Below are 22,538 nucleotides of genomic sequence, written 5' to 3'. Positions count from 1 at the left end.
GAAACTACTGATACAGTTAGCTGTTACAGTGTATTCCTTTATTTTCTTCGTTTTCCAGACACTTGTTTTTGGACATTTGGCTAGGTAGAATTGGCAACCAACGCCATACGTGGCGCAACTAATGTCCCGCAGACATGCATTGTACGTAAAAACGTATCTCGAAGATACAGAATTGCCTGTTGCCACCCGTACACCTAGCTGGTCGTATCGATTCTATGCAGAAAATGGATAGAAATGAAGCGATGAAACGCTATAGGAAGGGAAAAGAAATCTGAACAGTTATGTAAAAGATATTACGTAAAACGTATTACTATTGTATTATTATTATTATTAAAAGGATAAAGGATAAAGTCAATGGCGTCTAAATCCACTTGAGATGCAACAACGCGTTTTACTGGAATTCGTAATCGTTGAGATTTTGGTACGCGTGTTGGCCTATACAATGACTTGCGGGGGCCGGCGGATGTATCAAGTCAGTGTTTTTGTCCTCTCAGACAAGTCTGGTACCAGTTTATCGAGCCCAGAGGGATGAAAGGCCTCTTTTGCACTAGAGCGGTTTCGAACCATCGACCTTGTGGCTACAAAGGACCTCTAATCGGATGCGCCACACCCGTCCTACTATTATTATTATAAATACAATTTTTGGTTGCGAGTTGAAAGAGAGATAATTAAGATTTGGAACATCCAAAAGTAGTGCAGCGATTAAAGGTTCCGCTTCCTGCATGGTCGATCGAAGGTTCGAATCCGCCCTAGTGCTCACCAAGCCTTTCATTCTTCCGGGGTCGATAAAATGGTACGAGACTTGTCTCGGAGGATAAAAACACTAACTTGACGCATCGGCAGCCACAGCAAGTCACTGTATAGGCCAGTTACACTTTCGTAAACCTCAAACGACTCTGGATTGAAGTGAACGTGGGGGCGCATCTCAAGCGGATGGTTAACGACAGAGACTTTATCCTTTATACTTTAAGATCGACGTATTGTGTACGGAGAAATTAAGTAGTTCCGCGAATTTGTTCAAGAATAAAGCGATCGTGACAAAGTGGGTACAGCCTAGCGATGACATTATTACCTTGAAAAACTGTGGTCACTCTAACTTCATCGAATATTTTTAGCGATTCACGAGGAAAATGTTAGCGCTTATAGATACGACAGAAAATGCAATTACACATCGAAAAGAGTTGGAGATATTTCTTTTTGCACGTTTGTACCTACAGTTTCTCCTTCTTCGCAGGTAGAACTTCTTTACATTGTTGTCAATGATAACTAAAAACGTTTTAATCTCAAGGTTATAGATGATTTCGATTAAAAGATGTCTTTCGTGCTTTTGTGAGTAAGCGTTATTTCGCGTACGTTGATCTTTCGCAACGTGAGTGTTTCTGCGTTGACCAGGAGTGTCCGTTTCGCTATGCGCACAATAAATAAATAAATAAATAAATAAATGTCAAGCATCCAAAAACGTATCGCTTCAAAATAAGTTGCCAAATTCGTGAAGAAATGCATTGGTCTATGCAGGTTTTATGACTTCCGTCACGTGCTTCCTCCTAGAATGACGTATTTTTCCGCATGTATTGTACGACTCCAAAAAACCGTGTAATGCACATCAAGCAATGTATGCATAGGCGATGTTTTTGTTGCAAAAACACCCACCACCTTTTCATAAAGCTTTTGCAGGGTACGGATAGCAGCTGCTGTATATTTCAGCTGATATTTTCTTTTTGTGCGTCACATAGAAGTGGATGGCTTTAAGGATGTAAAGCACTTCTTCATGGAAAGCGGAAGTATTTTAGCAACGATAATCGGCTTGATCCTGAGCACACATCTCGCATCATATTCACTACCCACTCTTTTGCACTGGATAACGCCAAAAATACGTATCAATTTCTTCTTATCGTGTGCAGCAAAAATGGGACGTTTTTGCGACCATTTTAGAACACTGCGAAACGCATAATTTACGTGATACTTGATAGTCCTATTAATATCTCATACGTGGATTGCAAGATGTTTTCTTGCAATGGATCCCACTTGCTCGCAATAAACTCCGCATATTCTTTTCTCGTCTATGTCACTGATATCTAATGACATCATGCCGTTAAAGGACGTCAGTCAAAATAAAAAAAAAAACTTGACATTCTGGCGAAATTTGCAAGATTATCTAAAAGATTCAGGAAGAATCTTTAGTTTTTTTAATCGAGGATGTAATCGAGTTTTTTTTTTTACAAGAAGTGAAACACCTATAACGGAGTGCGATGAGCAGCCGTAACATCACTGATAGCTTTAAGCAGAAAGCACCATTTGTTTTGACCTACTCAAAAGGGTGAAAGCACCACTTGCTTTGACGTACTCAACAAGCAGTTCGCAGACGTTGAGTTTACACAATAAAAAAGAAAACTGAAGAAGAATGAATGGCATTCCTTAGCGTTTGAGTTTGTGCGTACAAAGCGCGACATTAGCGAGTTGGTACCGAAAAGCAAGCAGTGAAAGCATCGTTTGTACTGTATTATCTATGTGTTCATGACAAGTGCAGCACTTCATAACATATCCTGAACCGAATAGTTCTGTTCGTACGAATGTATGTGCGGCCTGGAGCAGTTTCAATGACTACGTGCATCGAATAACTGAAACCAGAGGGTGTCCATCTACAATGGGGCAGACCAATCAATGCGATCAATCAGTCAATTTCGGCTAATATAACATAAAGAGGTTGTTGTAAAGATAGACTGGTGCAAAGTTCAAAGAGTTCCATTCTATGTGCCGTTAACTTTAGGCGAGTCGAACAAAGAAATACGAACCTGCTAACGTGTATGAGAAAAAAATGAACCAAAAAAGGCACATATGACACGATTATTGTGGAAATCTGCACAATATGTCTAACAGGATAACAGGGTTACTGCTTTGACCGCAGTATCATTTTCCTAATGATCTGAAGGATTCGCAAAGATGAGTACATAAGAAGCTGTTTTATAGTACACTTTGAACCCTAGGATTAGAGAAAATTACAAACAAGCGAAAACCAGAAAACAATTTCAATTTGTTTTCCAAACTGGTGGAAACGTGCGACGAAAAACCAGCCGAAGGAACCCTGCATAATTGCTCCTTTCGTAACTCGTGTTAATTCTAATAGTGTCTGTTAACTTCATGTGACCAGCTAAATCTTAAATAATCGAATTTTTTTTTGTGTTGCTGGAATTTCCTCTTCCTAGAAAAATTCCTTGTTTGCTCATCATTAAGGGGATCTGTAGCGAAGTTCAAACTAAGCAAGCCCAAATCCAAAACCCGATTAGCGAAATCGGACTAAGCGTACTAGCGCTGCAGACCGTGGATCCGAACGTGAAGTTCTTCAGACGTTCTTCTGGGACTAATTTTCGCTATGAAATCGTCAACAGTGACCTTGTACAGAGTATGATCTTCTCTGTAGAACTTTTCTATGTCGAAATAGAAAGCTTTAGCATCTTCTTCTTAAGTTCGTGTCGGAACGTAAGCGAAGAAGATAGTCGAAGCAGGCATTAAACCGCATCTTTCAATCAAATGACGCCTGATTCGCATCATTTGGCGGAGTTGACGTTGTTGTGGACTCTAACAGCTCCTCCAATGTCGTAGGTTCGTAAAAATAGTTTTTTTTCAGTATCATTCACGGCATTTAGTCGGTGGCGTCGGCTCTTGTGGGCGAGTCCGATGACGACGTACATGAACTTCCTGGTTTACATCGTCAGATCTTCAATGGCTCGTTTGAATGCAAGAGCACGTGCGTTGTAAATACAGATCGTTGTCCTAGGCTTTCCCGTTTCGGTAGGCTAGATGGCTCCTGCACCCCGTCCTTAATGGCGCTACCGCACCCGGCTTTTCTGCGGAGACATGAAATTCTTTTCTTTTACTTTATCAAGCGTATAGTTTTAAGACCTATGGACAGGTTGCAGACTCCTAGACCCATGCGTGTTGGAAGAACACTGCGTCCTTCTGGAATGGACAGATGGCATATTTCTAGGGACTTCTCTGTTGCGCCTCACTGTGCTTGTCTTCGCGCTCTTTTTTTCAGACACATTTTCCCTCTGAGACGCCTTTCTTGGCTGCGGGCTGCACATACACGATTATTCGTGGATATGGTTTCCGCAGGCGTAGTCGCAAACTTCTTCCACTAAGGATAAGAATCGGAAGCGTGTCCTTGCAGCGTTCTGGATGCACTTCGTGAAGAAATCTGCATCGCAAAGGTTCTTCTTGGTCCGTATATGAATGTGCACATGTTGAGGAAATTTCTTTCTGCATTCTCCGTTTTTCAGACATGCTATTTCTATTTTCCGCAAAAGAGAAACTCCTCAGTGTCTTTTGTGAAAACCGTATCTTGAAGCTAAGATGAATTTGGACGGTGACCAGAGCTGAAAGCGACGTTCTAAACAGCTCTAGATCTCGAAATTCTCGACTAAAGAATGTTCCTCCTCAAAACGTAGTTGCTGTTGTAGTTTGAGATATCTCATCTTCTGCTTGCGCTGCTCTTCAGATTTCGGAATAGGTGACTGATGCCACGTGAGCTTATGACGCCGATGATTCCTCTTGTTCCTGGAAGGGATGATAAGTCAACCGGACGGATACCGTTACTCGATGGACAATACCATTTTCCCAGCACATCGGACTGTTGTTCAAGTCCCATCTTTGCATTTGCGTCGATTCTGACAATGACCTCCTGTTGGCTGGGTACCCTGGACATCAACACATTGACTCCATCAGATAGAGCATCCTTATTCTTGTTTTCAGCTGTTTTCGCAGATGTATTGACACATCCTATCCAGAAATTAAGCTTAAGCTTTGCGGTCGTATAAAGCCGAAATCAGACGACATTGAGGCAAATTCCTTCACCAGGTTGTTGTAGCCATTCCTCACAGCTATCGCGCTCCCTCCTATCTTCTTTTCAACAGCATCGCCGGAGTAATTAACGTAGTGTCCGATACTGATGACAGACCGGTCTCTGATGCATGCTGCTTGAAGCGCAGCAAGCGGTACTCAAATATCGAGGGAACCTGGACAGGGCGGCTCGTCGGAGTTTTATCGACATAGTTCGTCTTATGCTCTGGTCAGGCAGTTTCCCCACGAATTGGGGTATGTGCAAGGATGTCGCGTTTTAGCGTAGACTTACAACTAGGGTCGTTCTCAAGCAGTTTCTCAGGGCGGTTAGGAAGAACTGAGCGTGGCCAAGTTCATACTTGTAGTCTAGAACCAGACCTCTACATTTTTCCACAGTGAGCCCGTCAATTTTCTGACATGCTTGTTGTTTGTGGGACCGGTTAGATTCCTCTTTAGTCTTGTTCATCGCAGTTCCTTCACGGGAGCAGAGGTGCAGTTGGCGAACGTTCTGAACCAATATTATTTGATTTTTTACTGAAAGACATTTATTCCGCTATAGATGCGATGCTCGATCCAGTGCCTCAATCCAGTACGAATCACTCGAACAACAGACACCAGGAGAAACCTTTGTTTAGCGATTATGTTGTCCGTTTTATTTCGCTACAATGACTATGTGATCCGTGTGACTTTCAGCATCAAAGGTACAGGAAAACTGTGTATTCTCGTGGACCGTATTTCTCCTCGCGATAAAATACCAAACTTTCGCCCTTATTCGCTCGGTGCTTAAATGATCGATTAAAATTGTCAACAAAAAGTAGATGTGCTCTTAAAAGTATCTTCATTAAACCCGGTAGAGAGCTTTAATAGTGTTTCATCATGCACCTCGGATTATTTATTACGTGAGGGCTACAAGCTGGTTGATTGGCTAGAGAGTGATTCAGACGGGAAGATATTGCCGGAGAGAAGATAAAGTGACCACGACCCCCCGAATGTCCTCAGATAGAAATTGAAAGTTAACCTTGAAACAGTTCTTCCGGCATACTTGTGCTGCTAGCTTTAATTTTAAAAAAATCAGATTCACACTCAAGTAAAATCCCAAAATTTGCATAAGGAGGGGAACGCATTTTTCACAACTACGGTATCCTTATCACATTGAGGAGGTTCGGCGATAGTCCCGAATCTCTACCAAATCCAGATATCGTCGACATCTCTCTGCGCTAGTAAAAAAAAAACCAGCGCATCAGCTGATCTCAACGTCAGTGCGGAGTAGAAAGTGATGTTAGTCAATATAAACTCCTTGAATTTCACTCATGTCAGTGTTTTACTCAGAGAGCATCTGTTATCCTTACCGCTCTTATTAGGACTGGGAATCTCATTGCGTTGATAAGCACATGCCGCTGAAGCACTGGATCTGTGCGGCGCTCTGTTCACACACATCACTAAAATGCGGAATTGAAGAAAGAAAGAAGAAAAGTTGGAATAAAAACCCGGAAAGAGAAAAAATGGCAAACTTTTGTTAAGATGTTTTTAATCTAAAATGCTGCTAGCCTGGACTGCAACTTTCTTATTTTCTTTCCAATCGGATGTGTTCAACCTAAAAAGCGCCTTGGGTCACAAGCTTTTGTCTTCTTGGCCGCCTTCCACTACTCCGCACATTCGTGCTCACACGGTTGCACGGGTTTGGCGATAACTTTGCGCATATTGGCAGGTAGTGTTAAAAAAAGTCTTTCTCTTTGTTAAATTTTCAAGGGCAAGATGAAGAAGGCTAAAATTCGTAAACTTGAGCTGTGTGAACATTATAACTTAACTTATAACTGTTCCTTCATAATCGCATCTCAGTCAACTCCCCACGAGACAATTTCTTGACTCAGCCGCGCATTTCATGAACTATGCTGGTCTGAACTATATATTTTCTTCATTCTTTACGAAAAAAAATCACTAACAAATTGTCTTTAGGGTTGTTTGTTTCGGATTAGGTTGTGGTGTAATTTTGCTACTAACAACTGCACCTCTTCTCTCAGATACAGACGGAGTAAGTATGAGAGCAAAAAAACTATCTTTTGAAATTATCAGGGAGACAAACTCAGAAATATATTTTCCGTTTCTTGTTAACGTGTTTCTGCTTTTCTAGTAGCTCGATGCAATCACTAAAAATATAGTAGGGTCAAGACAACATGATGCACGGTGCAATAGCGTACGCGGCTTCTCTCGAGGCGGTGCGGTGGAACGAAGTGGAACTCTTGCTGGCACGACCTATCGCTACAGTTTGCGATGGTCCCACCTCAGTTCCAGCGGCTGCCTCCAGAGCGCGTGTGCAAATGCACCGTGCTTGATGTCGTTTTGACCCGACTACACATGTATAAGTATGTAATCACCAAAGTGCAGCATATAAAAGTATGACCACATGTAAAGCCGTTCGCTGTTTAGTACACGTCAAAAAATGAAGTTCTTCGAATTATCATTGTGGATTGTGTTATTATCGATGCTGAATGATGTTTCTGCGTGTTTGTGGGCTAAAGTAAGCCTCATTTGACAACTTCACTCCCCAGTGGCTGTACTCAACAACTACTAACAACATGGTTGTAGATGCACTATTTTCTCTGAGGTTCGAGAATCAGGAAACTAGTTCTAGGTGCACAAAACGACATTGGTTCTTCCCACTGGTGAAGATACTTCAGTACCAAAGCAAATCGTCATTCGAAACACCACCAGACAGGACATTGTGCTCAAGGTGCGTTTGAAAATATGTTTATTACATAAAACAAAAATATGGTTATAGATAAAATCCGATGCACCAAGGGCACTCCAGTTTGAGGCAGAGAAAATTGTGGTTGATTCAAGGAAATACGTGATTGTCAACATGGTATTCAACGAAAAAGAGCTCGCCTCTTCTGCCAAGGTGATTCAGGAGTAACGTAACAAAGATAACTCTTCTAGGTATTTCCACGGATGTCTTCCATAGAAAAGTGCAAAACGAGTAACAGTTCTCGCCCTCGGTCAAGCGTACTTTTATAAATAATTGTTTCAAATCGTCCGATTATGATGATCATCGGTCCAACCATGATTGGTCATCGGTCTCGTTCATACTAGTTCTGCTTAAGCAATTCACGTTCCCCAAAAAAGTAGTTGAAAGTAGACTCATTCGTTGGTACACTAAGCAGCAAGTGCCTGCTATCCGAGTTCGCACATGAACTTCTGAGATGGCGAAACATCAGGCTGTCAAAGGTTCCATCTAAACACGTCGTAGGCACAGTAACAAAAAACATAAACCAGTGTCGAACTCCCAAGACCGGAGAACGCCTGAACGATAAAGTTAATGCGTAAGCAGAATCAAGTCGCGCACTTTTCAGTACGATTTTTTCAATTTTTCCTTCAGCAATTCCAAATGAACAAGCAAACCTGGACAAGCATTTCCAGCGCTATCCTATTGCAATACCCGTAAAAGCAACAATTCACAATCTGTTTTCCTAAAAAGCCAAGAAGTTATCACCGTTATCAAATGTAGCCTTTCACGAAACGGACACAGTGTAGAAATCTCATGGAACAGTTCGGAGTGTACATTACGAATATGGATGTGGCTCCATTCGTGTCTCATCTAATCGTGCTGTAAAACGGTGTAGAAACCGATGGAAGAATTATAACTAGCAAGCCTTGCAAAAATGCCATTAAGGCGTCATACATGTTGTTGTGAGTATAGGCTACACAGCCCGCACAACCTTTCATGACTTACAAAATAATATTGTTTGATTTTGGTTTCATCTTTTCGTGCTTGCCGGATAAGTTTTATTTATTGGAATTTCTTCGATTTATAGTAGGGTGAAAACGACATGAAGCAAGGGGCAGTAGCGTAAACGGCATTCCTTCTTAAGCGCACCGTCATATGCTTCTCTATGCTTTCGTGGGTTAGAAGGTCGGGTCTAGGATCTGTCTTCATTGCTATAATCTGTTACAAATTGCACGTAAGAGGCGTAAATTTAGGTTTTAATAAACGCTCTTGTTTTTGGACTTTCCCCGGATGTTCCTTGTGCTTTAATGCATACGATAACGTGCAATGTTATATAAATGTTATATCATTGTTTTTCTTCTTCACGTTTCATTTGACATCTTTTGCTCTATCTTCTGTCACCCTTTGTTGTCACGCGTACATGAACATGCGAACCGTTGGACGCTTGAGGCAAGAACATGTTTTGTGTTCTCTTCCACTCGTTTCGCTCCCTCGCCATTGTCATCCAAGATGTCCTCAAGTTTCGTGAGTGACGTTGACGAGGTCCTTGACCTGTACTCAGCTGACAGCTCAGCTCCCCTTCTCCTTGGCGGCCTCTCTCGAGGGCGTTTAGCATCTCTTAGGATCCACTCTAGCATTCTCTTAGCCCATCTGTCGTCGATTCTTCTCATAATGTGATCGGCCCACCTATGTTTTGCTTTCGATATATATTCCGCTGTTTCGTGAAGACGGCACATTCCGCTTAAGTCGGAGCTGCGAAGACCGGCTAGGTGTTGCGTGCGCAGGTTAAACTTCAGAAGACATCTCTCAAGGGCTCTGTGGGTAGTAGGTAGCTTCCAAGAAGTGGCAGCGGTATCTACCCACGTCTACGCTGCGTAACAGAGCGCTGGAAGAACTGTCGTGTCAAACAGATGGGCACGGAGATCTTGGTCCGTCAGTTGGTTCGTAGCTTCCCTGACGAATGCAATTGCTGCCCACACTGGTCTCATCCTTTTATTCAGTTCTTCCTTCAAGTCGTTTTCCATGTTGCGAGGTGTTGATAGCAATTTGTACTTCCGAAAGGAGAATCCGTGGTAGAGCTTCACCAGTAGGGATGATCGGTCTTGACACAAGAGTTGATGAACGGAAAAGGTTCGAGTAGAACCTCTCCGTAATGACTTCCATTTCACAACGAGAGGAGTTGCGAGTTCAGTCCTCGCTGAGCAAGGCTGCTAGCGAAATATTGCAGAGAGATTCCTGCATAGGAATAGGCGGTAGTTCGGCTGTTTTTGGGTTAGAAACCCAAACTTGCCTCAAACTTGGGTAATTGAACATTTATCAAAAATACACAAGTATAGGGCGGGTGTGGTGTAGCGGTTGGAAGTTCCGCTTCCTGCACGATCGATGTACCATGTCGGCTGGAGCTGCAATATTACAGTGTCAAGTGTTCAGAAGCAAAATTTATTTCTTTTTTCTTTATTCTATTAGAATATGCAGTGGATCAAAGGTTACTAAGCTTACTGCCTTCATTTGTACAGAAATTTGTAAGATTTCTTCCTCAGCAAACTCACAAGAACTTTTTATTGTGTCATTTTCTTAACTATTGTCACAGAGGTATAATGTGGTTACGTTAAAAGCAAAAAATCAATTTTTGAATGCTATGATCATCGCACGCAATCGGCAAGAGGTCTGCTGCAGCCGTACGGTCGATGGTTCGAATCCGCCCTAGTGCTCACCAATCCTTTCATTCCTCCGGGATTGATAAATTGGTACCAGACTTGTCTGAGAGGATAAAAGCACTGACTTGACACATCGGCTAGCCACCGCAAGTCATTGTATAGGCCAGATACACGTTCGTAAACCTGAAACGAATCTGAATTGAAGTGAACGTGGGGGCGCATCCCAAGCGGATTGATTAACGCCAGAAACTTTAAACTTTTAAACACAATTGTAGTATAATATACAAGTGAATAATGCCAATAAGATGCAGTACACGAATGGTGCCAATAAGATACTTTACACGAACAATAAGATGAGTAATTGCAAATAAGTCACAATAAAATCGAGAATAAATAAATAAATAAAAATAAATATAAATAAATAACAATAAATAATAATACACAATAAATAAAAACAAAAACATGCAGAAATGGGACTGGAATGGGAATGGGCGAAAACTTAAAAAGATGCTAGATGGGTGAATGCACGGGGATGCTTTGACCTATAAACACTCTTGGACTGTTTATATACTGTCCAGCTTCTTTGTCTGTGGTCGGCACAACTCTCCCTGTTACTCTCCCAGTCTGATTGTGCTCGAGTAGTTTTTGACCACCATATGCGCCAGCTGCGTGAGAGTGCAACTTTCATTGATTGCTTGTTATTCGAATGATCTTTGTCTGAGCATTCTCATCGAGAGTGCATAGATCTTGATTTATTTCTTCATTTTTATGATACATGGTAACGTCTGAGACACTTCTTTCTTCTTTGTGCTGCTTCCAGAATCTTCTTCTGCCTTGCCTTTGTATTTCGGAGGATCCTCCAGCGAAACTTTTCTGCAGTTAGTGTTTGCCATTAACCGCTCAATATGTATTAGGATCAAGCCTCAAAGTCCTTCCTTCCAACAATTCCCTTGTGGTCCTCGAAATTTGAACCAAGTTTGTCGCGCGCAGCTTCGAGGCACGCTCAACACAGGCTCGTAATTCTCTGTGCAGCATCTCGCAGTCCACGTTTGGGTCCTCCTCGATGTGCCAGTCAGCTTGGGACAAGGAGTCCTCGAATACGCAATCGTCGCAGAGGACTTCTCTTCCACTTCGTTGCCGATAGCAGATGTTCTTTTCCATCGTGTGGCTAAGTCGTATTTTCGCACGAAGAATACAGTGATCAGAACTGCTACAAAAGAATGGTACTACCGTGACGTCAAGTAGACACCACCTCCGATTGGAGAGTCTGTGGTCGATCTCCGCACGAGTTGCGCCATGGGCGATTCCCATATCATCTATCCACCGAAGACGACCTTTCTTCATGAAAAGAGAATTCCATTGAAAGAGGCGAGCGGCGGACAACAGCACGGCGAGACGATTGCCATTTTCATTCCGGTCCAATAGTCCAAATCTTCTGATACTGTATTCTTCTTCTGTGGCCATTCCTAGTTTTCGTTGAATTCTCCGACAACGAATTTGTAGAAGGACTTCTCGTTGCGGATCACTTCCTCCAGCCCCTCGTAAAACCCGTCTAATTCGAAATCATCAGCTGGGGATGTTATTGAGTAGCAGTATATAATGTTGATAGATTTTTTGGCGCAGAGAGCGGAGGCGAAGGATGACCAGACGAGGTGACAAGATCTCGTGTGAATGGACAAGATAGAGGACAGGTGGGTGCACTACAAAACCAACACCACCTACATTTCGCGACGGAACCTTCTCTTCACGAATGACGAGTGTACCGTCATTCATCTGTCGTACGTCGCTCCTTCTGCTCTTGGTCTCCTGCAGAGCTACCACGTTTAATGTTATACTCTCTGCAGCTTCGAGAAGGGCATGCAGGTCAGTGTCCGTGGACACTGTTCTCACATTGTAAGTACATAGTCTGAAACAGTCTCCTGACGAGTCGTGCGTGTGTCGCCTTAGTCCAGAATCAAAGACGTACTGAGCAACCTGAGATTTGATCGCCTCTTACCGGTCGCCATACCGTCCCACGTCCGGAACGGTAGGGCCCACTGTGTATGGTACAGAGGCAGTGAATATGCTGGAGTGGCAAAAAGGCCTTTCCTAAAACGGCGAGCGTAGCTTCCACCACAGGTCGTCGCTAAACCAATATGGATCAGAGAGCCACATTCCGACATCTTGCTAAGACGGTGAATTTTAGCAGTGGTTTACTCTTAGCTAGACTTCCGATTCCGAAAAGTTGGAATATCGGATGTTTCGAACTCCTTCTCTACTTGGGAGACCCTGCCGGAGGACGAACCTCCGCTGTGCATCACAGTTCAACACCACTATGAGGACGTAAACCGTTGTGGGAGTTGAAGTATAAATCAGATAATCATGCTCTGCACATCAATAAAAAGTTGCTCGATGTGCGCTGCCTTCACGGGCAACAAAAACATGTATGACTAAATGGCAGTGTCGCGAAGTTTGTAATTTTTCAGCTTGATTGTTTCTACGAATTATGTTAGAACACGTGCCTTTATATACGCTCAAATCCTCTCATTTGGCGATTCATCGGCTTTACTTCAATTGGCCGGTGAGGAAACCCGCTTAACCTTCGAGCGCTAGATGTGCCGCGTGTACAATGATGGTGCGTTCCAACTTATCTTATGGGAACAAACGTCATTTTTTTCCAAGACGATTAGTAGGAATTGAGCGGTCCCACGTTCATATTTAATCTGCACCTCGTATTCTGTATTTTCCATCAGGTTCCCACATTACGTCAATTTTTTGATACACTGTCTTTAAGGTGACCCTCAAGAATTAGTGATTTTGAACTGATTAAGTCTAAATATAGTAGTAAAATAATACAACAATGAATGAGTAATGGACGGTCATATATAGTACATTTCGTGAGTGTTCTTTCATTGATGTTTGTAGTGAACACGCAGTAACAAACATTGCTGCGATACTCTCCCCACACAAAGTTGACACATTGAAGATCTAGCCGTCTTTACATATCCGTCTCGTGGAAATGCGTATTTTTTTTTGCGCACCAAGTTTCGATTGGATCGTCGAACTATTTTCCAAGAAAAGATCACGGTACATGATAAATATTTAAAGAGTCCGCATATTTTTTTATGATGCTACCGACTCCCCTACCATCATTGCAAATTGCCCACAAAAAAGTCTCCTACGACATCCTTGAACAATGCCGAAGTGTTAACAAAACTAATCCTTTGGGAGCATAGATCCACATTTGAGGTATTTGGGTTTTTTCTCCGTTGCTTAGTTTACAAAAATTTGTGGAGATACCAGAGACCCCTGTCTTGAGTAGGGTGCTGTTGGATGGAAGTGAATTAGATTAAACGTAAGCTGGGGCAGTCATCTGAGAGTATTTCGAAAAGACACGTCCATCATCATCTGAGAGTATTTCGAAAGGACAAGTTTGATTTTCTTTTCGAATCGAAATGCTCTTGTGTTCAGACAGTTTTTTTTTTTTGAGTTGTGAGATGAGAAGAAGAATAGGGAAACAAATATTGAGTTGTTTTTAGGGTTCAGCATCAATGATTTACGTCTTTGCCAGACCTGTAACCAAATACAACCAGGAGTGCCTTCGAAAATGGTTGACTGAGGAAAACTGTGAAACAGCGACTCAGCTTGCGTTCGCCATAGAATTGCATCTCACCAACTACGAGTTCTCAGCTAGCAAGTTGATACTGGATCTTCCTGGTTCCGCGTCGCTGATTGACCCGATTCCTTATGCAATTGACGCTCCACTTGATATCGACTGTAGAACTGGTATCAATATCGATGCTGGTGAGCTTGATTAAGATTGGTTATCAACTTCTCTTAGCGATGTTGCTTTTTAAGACGCAAATACAGCGACTGTATTCGATGACAGGGACTACAGAAGCGCACTCCGGGTTCAGGAAGAGAACAAAACACGGTATTTTAAATTTAATGGCGGTGGGAAAGGAGGAGAAAGCCTCAAAGTTAATTAAGAAGTACTCACTTTGTTGTGACAAGAACAAAAGGCTAACAGTTTAAGCTTCATTTCAGCACTTGTTAAAAATAGTTCCCATGCCTTTAAAAACTTAGGAAAATAGCTATGTTCATTCAAAATAAATCGTATTTTCATGGCACATATCTGTTCTGTTCTGTATTACTACCAACATGTACCTATGCACAGGAGTTTAAACAGCCTGTGTACACAAAAATTTGTAATGGAGTAGCTCTTTCACAATTCCAACACTCGATTTACCGTGGAAGGTTTGATTAAAGTCGTACCACTAATATCCAGCCGTTGTAGAGCTGACAGTGAGTACTGACCAAACTAAAAACGTCGTTTTACTTCACTGCTTTTACACCCCAGAAGACCCAAAATTGAGAAGGAAATTATGACTTCGAATTACAGGTGTGTCCTACTAGCTCCTATCATGGACAGGCTGTTCCCACCAGTAGCACAAACCACACATGCGTAGTTCTAATAGATTTATGCATGAATAAATATTAACTTTTTTGTCGTTTCAACATCGCTGTGTTTGAATGACGGACAGTATGAGCTAAAATTATTGGATAAATGTAATTACGGTATTTTTGCAATGTCGCACTAAAAGCAAACAAAACACAACAAAACAAAACAACAATAAACAACTAACACATCCACAATATGTATTATAGTATGGACCAATGGAAAGTGAAGGAGGTATGCTAAAAAAAAAACAACTGAAGAAAGGTGTACGACCAAATATAGGAGGTGTAATTTTTTTTTCTGCAGAAGAGGTTAACCAAACTAACATCATCTTAATGGTCCATCATAACAAGACATGCAGGCCCCAGCATCGTTTCTTATCGTTTTTTCTTGCGATCGCTATCCAAGATCCATGCAAGTCTCGTGAGGTCCTTGATTTGTATCCAGCCGAGTTCTCGGGTTGTCCATACATACAGACAACACATCAGTCTATGTTGTTGGAAGTCTCATTCAAACGCACTTAGCATCTATAGAAATCCACTTCAATTGTCATTAAGTCTATCTATCGCGAATTCTCCTCATGATGTAGCTGGTCCACCTATGTTCAGCATTCGATGTATTAGACTGCGTAGCAAAGAAAGGACATTTTTCTATGCCGGTGCTGCGAAGAAGGGCAAGGCGAGGAGTTATGTGTGCCGATTAAACTTGAAAAGACTCAAGCGTTCTGTGAGTAGAAAGTAGCTGCCTAGACGTACGTCTCCGCTTCGTTACAGAGTGCTGGAGGAACTGACCGGTCAAAAAAGTGGGCAGTTTTTCGTACGCAGCTTCCCTGGCTGGCATCTGCGCACCAAGGCTACTTTCCTCTTTCTGCTGAATTCCTTTTTCAAGTCGCTGTCCATATTCATGAAACAACTGAAGAAAACGTGCTATAAAGTTGCTCTTATCTTCCCTGCTTCCATCAAATCTCTGAGCATTGACTTTTCTTCTCTCCTACAACTCGAAACTTGTCGAAAAGAGGGCGATGTTGTCAGTGAAACGAGTGTTTGGTAGGAATTCTCCATCAACACTTAACGAATAATAAGATCTAGCGTAACTCCACTTCAATCTCAAGCAGATTTTATTATCCGTTGTTAACAGCTCTGCCTATATACTATCTTCTTGTTGCACCTTCCTTCGAATGGGTATGGCAAGGGATAGTAGGAGAGCTGCTGTAGTGTGAATTTTTGCATTGGTTTATATTACCACATCCAACGTGTCCACACCTTGGCCGGCTATAGTAGACAGCATTGCAGTCGTTCCTACGCTGACGAAGGCATTTTCGTAATCGGCTATTATTAGGATTTGGCAGACGATATTTCCGGCAAATAGGGATTCACCCAGTGTTCTTTCATGCGTAGATTACCTTGGTGAACACCTTGAACAAGAATACAATGACCACAAGCGCGGAGAAATTCTATTGATATAAAGGCAAACCCGTGAGTTGTGCACGGTTTCATGCTCTTGACCTCAATTCGCACTTCCGAAAGGAGGAGGAACTTCATCACTTTTCCTGATTTGAATTACGTGTTTCGTTAGCAAAACGAAAATGCGGGATTCGTAGAATCGAAAGTGATATTGGAGCACCTCTGAAGTTGAAGAAGGGATTCGAAGTACGTATCTACAACAATCGAAGCTCAAAGATGCTGCATTTACGGAATGTATGGAGTGCAAGATTCGGTTGGTAGGAAGCACAAAGCATTTCAGCGGAAATGGTTTGTGCTTCCTGCCAAAGCCACTAATGATTTGCTACTACACGATATCAAACAAACTACGGCCGTTTCCACAAGGGCCGTTAGAAAATATGATATTGTCCGTGTCCCTCGTGAGATTATATGCCACTGGACAACTCTTTCGTGCTATCGGGAGTAATAGAAGTATCACTGGTGGCATCCCGAGCAAATCGAATAAAAACGGGAGCACAAGTGATACAATTGATAGGTGAGACTCAAAAATGGGACAGCCGATAATTGCAGAAAAGATGTGGTTGAGTTAGCATTATCATCCCATTTATATTCTCTTTTCAAACCTTATCTTCTGACCAATACTTTGCCTAAATCAGCGTACGGCTGGGGTTTGTTTCGGAGGACCAAGACTGTTCTAATACACAAATGATATCTTTCAACAAATAGGAATGTGCATTACTCCTTCACTACAACTCTCTTCTAATCTTCCTAGCAAAATCAACATACGCTTCTCCAGCAAAATATCTAATCTTATAACAATGTTCTCGGTTAAGTGCATACCACGCTACGTATAGGAACTCTTTTACACGTGAAATGTTCTTCACAGTCAACACTTCAATAATGTTTCATGTTCATCGCGACCTCATGACATTGTCAAAAAATACTTTTCTTCTCCCGGAAGATAGAACTCATATGTGAATTTAATTACTATAATCTAAATAACATATATCAACCATTATGGTAAAGCTTTATGTGAGCAAATCAATTTGAGATTTAAATAAAAACTATTGCAATCCGAGGCATTACACCAAAATTGTGGAGGAAGTGGACCAGGAAAGGCACATAGTACCCGGAACGCACTCATGGATGCTAGAAGTACATCTGCCGGCTTGTATTGTTAGTGTGTGGATTTAGTTTTCGGTTTACTGCATCCACTGAGTTGATGCATAAGTTCTCTGGAATGTTAAAACCTTTATTGCAAAAAAAAAACTAATTATTTTACGTGAATCAAGTAAATGATTTCAAGTAAGTGTAAATAATAAAAGTTGTAGAACTAAATGATGATAGTTACGGTTAACAAAAATAATAATCTTGCTGGCAAAAAAAAATTAGAAGTGCTCCTCTTTTTCAACATTTCCTGCTTCATTCAGTTTCACAGTAGTAACTATACGTTTGTCAGAGTGTCAGAGTGAGTCTATGCACTTCTTTTGTTGACACCACATTCTCAGTCATTTCGGAAGAAAAATTGAAGACAAGGAACCACTTGATCTCTTTTTCTCTGCATATTAATTCAGAAAGATAGCTGGAGAGGATTTTGTTACTTTTATAGTTCTTTCTGGAAAATACAAAGAACTTATGCATCAACCTAATAGATGAGGCAGTACTAAATTTTCGTTTAGACAACAAAAGAAACGATGATAGGCCGTCAAATTTTCAGCAACCATATAAACACAAATATTCGCTTAGATAACAAGAAAAAACTAGTCACAGAATCAAACATCCTTCTCAATAACATCGAACATCTATAGATTATCTAATAATTTAAGTTTGAAGAAATATAGTGCTCGAATCATTATAGAAAGATCACCAAACGCATCGTCTCTCCAGTTGCATCTCGAGAAACATCGACACGACTCGTAGTCTCAATCATGATCCTTATCCTCGTCTTACTGTGCACCAAACCACAATTTCGTTCATATTTCACATCGTGAAAATTTCACGAATGGCGTATCTGTTAGGACGACCTTCGTATTGTTTACCCGGGCAGTGCCCTTACATTTCCGATTACGACAGAAAACGTTTAGGAACGCATCTGCTTCTCTTCAATATCTTCCAACTTCGTAAGGTAACCTGAAAGTGCAAGAAATAATAAGGATGTCCTTTAAAGATAATAATAAGGGTGTCCAAATAATAAGGATGTCCTTCAAAGATCCATAAAATATAGGCAATATTAAGAGCGCAAGAAGAACAAAGGGTAAAGGATAAAGTTTCTGGCATTAATCAGTCCGCTTCGAATGCGCTAACGCGCTCATTTCAATTCATTCACATTAATTTGTGTTCCGTTACTTCCACACGTAATTGAGGTGGTGCGCTTCTTGCCAGCTCCGCGCTGGCCGATGTATCGTTTCAAATACACGAAAGATTTGAATGCTTTCTGCAAGGAAACCAGGCGTTTGAGAGGGTAAATCACTTAATGTTGAATCATTCCGAAGGCTATAATGAAAGCGATCACGCCGAAACGCCATGTATTCAACAAAAATCGAGGAGTTTTAAGGGCATCACCCCACGAATCTGAGGTGGAACGGATTTTCAGATGGAGTATTCGTATGCGAGATAGTAGATTACGGAGAGGGGGGTGATTCCGTCCATTTTTTCCTAATTGCCGTAAAAAAACGGTCCGGAAGATGCGGCGCGTGCACAAGAGCGCGCTCCAGTCAAACTTCTTGTAGAAATTACTGCGCCGGAACGCTCGAAGCCGTATCCTCTGGGCCGTTTTCCACGGCAATTAGAGAGGAAAGGACGGGATCACCCTTCTCTCCATAATCTACGATCTCGTATACGAGTACTCCACCTGGAATTCGTACCACCTCAGATTCGTGGGGTGAAGCCTTTAACAATATCATATAGTCTAACAGACACGTCAATTGAATGGAAGGTATCCAAAATTACTGGAAGCAAGTATGCGCCGACTCTACCGCTGCACCGCCGTTATTGTTTAGTGTTTATTTTTGTTTATTTCGTGTTTTGTTTGTTTATTTTGATATCTCGATCTACTTGCACCACACACTATTTTCAAGAGTAATCGATGCTAAATAAAATCAAAATCTTATTTCTTACCTCTCTGCAACATATCCCATTTAATGGAATTGCTGAGTAGCATTAAATCAGTTTGTGATATGAAAGACTTATAGTAAAGTCTAAGAAAAATCAAAAATTGGTTTGCTGAGATTGTGACAAATAACGTCAGTGAACTACGACAGTCATAATCAAGAAATCAATCAAGATCGCACGCGCTGTGTCCGGAGTACCGACCGCATACACAACAAAACTTATTTTATTATCATGGTGCAGGGAATGTGTCTTAAAAATAGTCCAAGCATAAAGACTGATAACCTCAAGAGCGACAGCACCAGCAACGCATTCAAACATTCCGTAAATACTGGCGTAGAAGTATGTCGTTATAAGTCGGGGAGAAATGAGTATGACGACGGAAACTAAAAATACGACAAGATGAGTTAAGGTTTTGTGAATTAAAAACAAACAAAAAGAAGTAAAAGATAATTTCCAGGTAAAATACTCACATGTTCCAAGCGCTAACATACGAAACAGTTTCGAAAATATGTACGGAGAGAGATATTTTACTTGTTTCCTTCCGAGAGCTCGAGAATGAATTAAGCATAGTGATACAGCAATTGAAATACCAGATAACAAGAAGAACGCAAATATTCCTCCAGAAAGATATAAGATCTCTGAAACCTCTCCACATTAATTAGTTGTAAATTATTATTTTACAGTTAGCTTTTTTGTTAAACAACCCCGTTATTCCTGCATTCTTCTTTTTCTTAAATTATTCTATAAGACAATTAACTTCCATGTAACAAGCGTAATTCTTCCCAAGGGAAAATTCTAGCGTCCAAATGTCAGAAACGATGCCAACACCAACTCTGGATATCAAAACCCGACGTTGATGTGCCGATGCTCGGATAACAAAATTCACGATGTAGCACAAAATGAGATCTATTCGTCTTTTCTATTGATTTATTTTTGCAATTTAATTTTTTTTTGCAATTTGCAGTTCTTCGTCATGAGTCTGTAGCTACAAGCAATTACCGTTGATTCTAGAAAATATGGAAACAGTAGAATCACAGCAACTAAATTCCTAGCAAGATCAAGGACTTCGATTGTTTTGAGGGATTGAATAAGCATAATAAAACGGCTTGAAATTTTAATTGTATCGTTTTAAACCATAGGTTTTATCTTCGCACCCTGATCGAATGGTTCAAGAACTGGTTATTTCGAGCATGTTTTAATTAGGCGGATCTGCCGTTCATGAGCCATAGAATTTTGTCAGAACCTAGAACATCCGAGTGATGAATGGTTTTTCTGACTCCTTTCATGTACTTTTTTTTAGCATTTCGTCAACTCAATCGGCTTCTACAGTTTTGCTGTAGGTTATTACAGCTGCGGAAACTCCAGTTTTAGTTTTTCTGTTTAGAAAAAATAGAAGAGGTAAAATGGTTGAAATCCAATACTACAACGGAAGCACCGATTTCGACAGGCAGGAATCTACATATCAAACAACTCTTAACAAATTCTTTTCAAATTCCCCTAACAACATCCCCATTCCAGTAGTGTATTTGTCAGAATTTTACAATTAATTCAACTCAATTTTCTCAAGCTGGTTTTGATAATGACTCCATCTTGTTTCTTTTTCAGATCTGGAAGTTTGCTTTGTTTACCTATTTTTCTTGCTTAATACAGTTTATCCGCCCCCTAATTTCATTCAGTCCTAGCATCTATAAGTAAATGGGTATATAACAACATAATGTAAGATCTGAACACCATGAATCTCCCTTATTAGAGGGGACACGGCCGGTTAGTCGCGAGGTTACGTGGCGCGTCTCCAGGTAGTGGATATGGGGCTAACCGAAAACCAAAAGAGACCTTGTTCCTGCCCTTAGACACAGGTGCATTCAGGGGATGGACTCCCTGTTTCTGCTGTGCCAAGATGGGCTTATAATACTACCGTATTCCGCACGCCTGTCCGGCCAAAAGCCTGCAATCAAGTGACTGGGAGGTGCAAGGGAAGCGGTTTGGAGTCGCCTCCAACAAAGAACCTCCATCTGTCCACTCAGGGAGAGCGCAGCGTTCTCCCAAAACTCATGGAACTAGAGACTCGCAACCTGCCCATGGGTTTTAAATTTTTATTCAGAACACAGTAATAGAAATCAGTCTCCTGATTCCGGAGTAAAGCCTGGTACGGTAGCGCCAGGAGGACGGGGTTGCAGGAGTAAAGTAGGCTACTGAAACGGAAAAGGACTGAGATGACGATCTGTACTTATAACGCCCGGACGCTTGCATCGGATGCGGCCATTGAAGATCTGATAATGCAAGCCAGGAGGTTTGAGTACGACGTATTCGGACTGACCGAGACACCACCCACTGAACGTCGTGTATGACACTGGAGAACTGTTCTTAGGATTGTGCGTAGATTAGAGGAATTGGTGACCTCGTCAACACGAATATGGCAGCAAACAACGACTCTTTCGAACAACTTACGAATTGGACGTTTACGAATGAGAAGATGTGGTTCAACCCCAGCTTTGACAATCTTCGTTGTTTATGCTCCAATATCAAGCTACGAAGAAGAAGAAATCGAAGCTTTCTATATGGATCTTTAGAAGTTCTACCGAGAAGATCATACTTTCTACAAGGTCATAGTTGGTTTCAACGATTCCAACGCCAAAATTGACCCGAGAAGAACGCCTGGGGAACGTCACATCGGGACCCACCACCTACAATGGAATGAACGGGGGGAAGGCACTCCGAGTTCATCACGACGACTAAGACCTTCCATGGGAACTCCAAGGTGGTTCTAGAGGTTGAACGCTAGACGTGGGAGTCACCTATCAGAGGGTACCATAATGAAATTGATCACATCATCGTCAGCAAAAGGTTTTGCCTGACGGATGTCGCTGTTGTGCCAAAGTTTTACACGGGATCGGACCATCGCCTACTTTGAAAAAGATTTTCTTTCGCACGGAGAGAAGCGAAAACTGCGAAATTCACTAAGCGAAGAACCAGAACTACCAGTGGCTAGGAACTCTTGGCTTCGCTTGTCGAGTTTTGGAAAGATTCCGCCATGGGCAACATCGACGACGATCTCTTCATCGACGACATTCATCGCTTCTAAAACGTCTTCACAACTGTACGACTAAAGCTAAGAGTTTCAAAACCACCAAGAGACACCTGTCTCCGAAAACTCTAGAGCTGATACGTCAGCGTGGAGCTGCACGAGCTGCAGGCAACCAAAAACTCACGTCCAGGCTCGCAAAGGTTTGCAGAGAGGCAATAAGGAAGACCTCAAAGATAAGAGCAGAAGTGTTGACTGAAGCTCCAGAGGCGGGACAGAGCATTCGCTACGCCCGTCCGAACTTTAA

The 22,538-nt window shown here is 41.7% G+C and overlaps 3 protein-coding genes across 5 annotated transcripts; 2 read left to right on the top strand and 1 right to left on the bottom strand.

Moving 5' to 3' along the window:
- Positions 1–4,397: 4,397 nt before the first annotated feature.
- On the bottom strand, positions 4,398–4,868 carry RB195_017542 (uncharacterized protein; the record flags this gene model as incomplete). 2 transcript variants are annotated; one of them, XM_064184582.1, is made up of 3 exons in its annotated part: positions 4,398–4,554; positions 4,608–4,694; positions 4,852–4,868. In XM_064184582.1, the coding sequence occupies 3 exons, from the start codon at positions 4,866–4,868 to the stop codon at positions 4,398–4,400; spliced, it is 261 nt and encodes an 86-aa protein (XP_064040462.1). The 2 variants fall into 2 exon arrangements, with proteins under 2 accessions (XP_064040462.1, XP_064040463.1); XM_064184581.1 differs by lacking the exon at positions 4,852–4,868 and having other exon boundaries at positions 4,608–4,702.
- A 2,408-nt stretch (positions 4,869–7,276) lies between these two features.
- Positions 7,277–14,666, top strand: RB195_017541 (uncharacterized protein; the record flags this gene model as incomplete). Of its 2 annotated transcripts, none has more annotated exons than XM_064184579.1 (6): positions 7,277–7,354; positions 7,469–7,567; positions 7,616–7,735; positions 13,737–14,001; positions 14,056–14,131; positions 14,600–14,666. In XM_064184579.1, 6 exons carry the CDS (start codon positions 7,277–7,279, stop codon positions 14,664–14,666), a joined length of 705 nt encoding a protein of 234 aa, XP_064040460.1. The 2 variants fall into 2 exon arrangements, with proteins under 2 accessions (XP_064040460.1, XP_064040461.1); XM_064184580.1 differs by lacking the exon at positions 7,277–7,354 and adding an exon at positions 7,413–7,415.
- A 7,401-nt stretch (positions 14,667–22,067) lies between these two features.
- Positions 22,068–22,316, top strand: RB195_017540 (uncharacterized protein; the record flags this gene model as incomplete). The annotated part of the gene is made up of 1 exon (XM_064184578.1): positions 22,068–22,316. One exon carries the CDS (start codon positions 22,068–22,070, stop codon positions 22,314–22,316), a length of 249 nt encoding a protein of 82 aa, XP_064040459.1.
- Positions 22,317–22,538: the final 222 nt, after the last annotated feature.

This window comes from Necator americanus, chromosome II (genome assembly GCF_031761385.1).
Source record: "Necator americanus strain Aroian chromosome II, whole genome shotgun sequence".
Lineage (NCBI taxonomy): Eukaryota > Metazoa > Nematoda > Chromadorea > Rhabditida > Ancylostomatidae > Necator > Necator americanus.
The sequence above is the reverse complement of the archived record's forward strand: the minus strand, read 5'-3'. Positions and strand labels throughout refer to the sequence as shown.